We start from the raw sequence: 2,009 nt of genomic DNA on the forward strand, positions 1-2,009 counted from the left end.
AGTAATTTTTGAGATTTTTGTGTACGTATTTAATAAGTTCTCAGAATTTATGGCTTTAATATTAACTTTTTTTATAATTAACTCTAACACGTGTCTAGAAAAAAAATAAAAATGGTGTGACATGTAGGACATGTGTCCTATTTACACCTTGTTTTTACGAGATTTCCTAAATTTGTATTTATTTCTGAGAAATTTGTGTGAAGCATCCTTATAATTATTATTACAATTTATTTGCTACTGTAAAAATGTGGTATTTTTGTGAAGACACAACTTGCGATATAAAAAGGGATTTTGGATTTGGGACATGGATTTTTTAAAGCAATTAAAAATTAAAATATTATATTGGAAAATTTATTATAAATTTCTTATGACACATTTAGTATTTAATTATTAATAATTGAAACTCTGTGTTCATAGATTATGTATGTGGATAATTGTATGCTCATGCTTTTTAAAACATTTTAATTTAACTTTATATTTTAATATTTAATTAAAACAAAATTTAATTTAAATTTCCTCTTCAGATTCATTAAATCCACTGCCTTGGAAGTTGAAGTACCAGAAGAACTAACAGAAGCTGGTCGTTATGAAGCACGTTTCATTGGCAATGACATTGATAGTGAATTGGATATTATTGAAGAAAAGCATGCTTCCACATTGAGTAAGTACTGCATTATCCAAAAACGTTGTCACCTCAAAACTAATCATCCTCCTCTCTAACTCTCTCTCTCCTCCTCCATCTGTAGAACGCAAGAAGTTGAAGAAATTGATCATCCCCCTGTTGTTGGTATTGAAAATCTTCAAGCTGAAATTGCTGCTCTTCTTGCCTTTCATTTTGGGCATTGTTGGCCTTAAGAAAGTTCTCAGTTTGGCTGCCATTATTCTACCCGGTGTATTTGCCTACTTCAAATTCTGTCGTCCTCCTGGTGCTCATCAAGGTGGTGGTCTATTCTCTGGTTTATTTGCTGGCAAGGAATCATTTACCCAATATTCGCCTCAGGGTGTTGGTCCAGCTACCTACTATCATCATCATGATCATTATGAACATGGTGGCTATAGACCAGAACCACAATTCTCTAAACCTTATGGTGATTATTATAGTAAAAATTATCAAGATAGTGGTTCGGCTAATACCGTCAGCTTTGGTAATACTGCTCAAGATGCTGCTTATTCCGGTTATTATGGCAGAAGTACTGGCAAAGATATTGAAAGTACACAAAAGAGTTAAATGGGGACGTTTGTTCTCATTGAAATTTTGTACTGGCCATGCATTTTGTATTTAGTGCAACATTTGTTAAATCATTGTTAATTTTGCGTCTTTGTTTCATTTCTATATTGTATTTATTTAATGTTTTTGTATAAACATATTTATTTATATACCCTTTTTATAATAAAATAATTAAAAAAATTTAAATTTTCGTTAATATTTTCTTTCTTAAAATAAGACTTTTCAAATTTAATATTTGGAACGAAATGAAAATTTTTAACCTCAAATATCAAAAATAAATCGATATCAAAAAGGAGATCTATATACAATGAAATTTGTAAAAAAGTATCTTAGATACTAACTAAAAAACAGATACGTTTGAATAACGTGTCTGAAGCCTTTAAAATAATTGGGTGGTAAAGTTGGTTGGGGGTGTATATTAACACATTTATATATTATTACCCAAGGTATCAGCATTTTTTCTGTAGAAATTATTAATCAAATGGTTCTAGTAATGTTTAGAATAAAACTTGCACCGGAGAGTTTTTATATAAAAGATGTCGCATGGTTCTCAGGGATTAATTTTTTAAGACAATTTACCAATGATTTCAGAAAATATTAGGAAATATGAATGGTCAAAGGATTTTTATTAGAAAATATTTAGCAAAAGGTTGCAGATTTTTTTTATAGAAAATCTACCCTGGGGTCATAGGGTTTTTCTGGGAACTTTTTTATACAAAAATTGAGACAATGTATTTGTATTTATAAAATCAGCAAGGAAAGTAGTAAAGTCGGACTGGGC

At 29.9% G+C, this 2,009-nt stretch overlaps 1 protein-coding gene across 1 annotated transcript; it reads left to right on the forward strand.

The window, feature by feature from the left end:
• Positions 1–524: 524 nt before the first annotated feature.
• Positions 525–1,228, forward strand: LOC133334043 (uncharacterized; the record flags this gene model as incomplete). The annotated part of the gene is made up of 2 exons (XM_061542342.1): positions 525–661; positions 747–1,228. Coding segments are annotated over 2 exons (619 nt in total), but the record flags the coding sequence as incomplete, so codon positions are not given.
• Positions 1,229–2,009: the final 781 nt, after the last annotated feature.

The sequence above is a fragment of the Musca vetustissima genome, unplaced genomic scaffold, assembly GCF_032173495.1.
Source record: "Musca vetustissima isolate MV318-11 ecotype Yass unplaced genomic scaffold, APGP_CSIRO_Mvet_v1 utg610114, whole genome shotgun sequence".
Lineage (NCBI taxonomy): Eukaryota > Metazoa > Arthropoda > Insecta > Diptera > Muscidae > Musca > Musca vetustissima.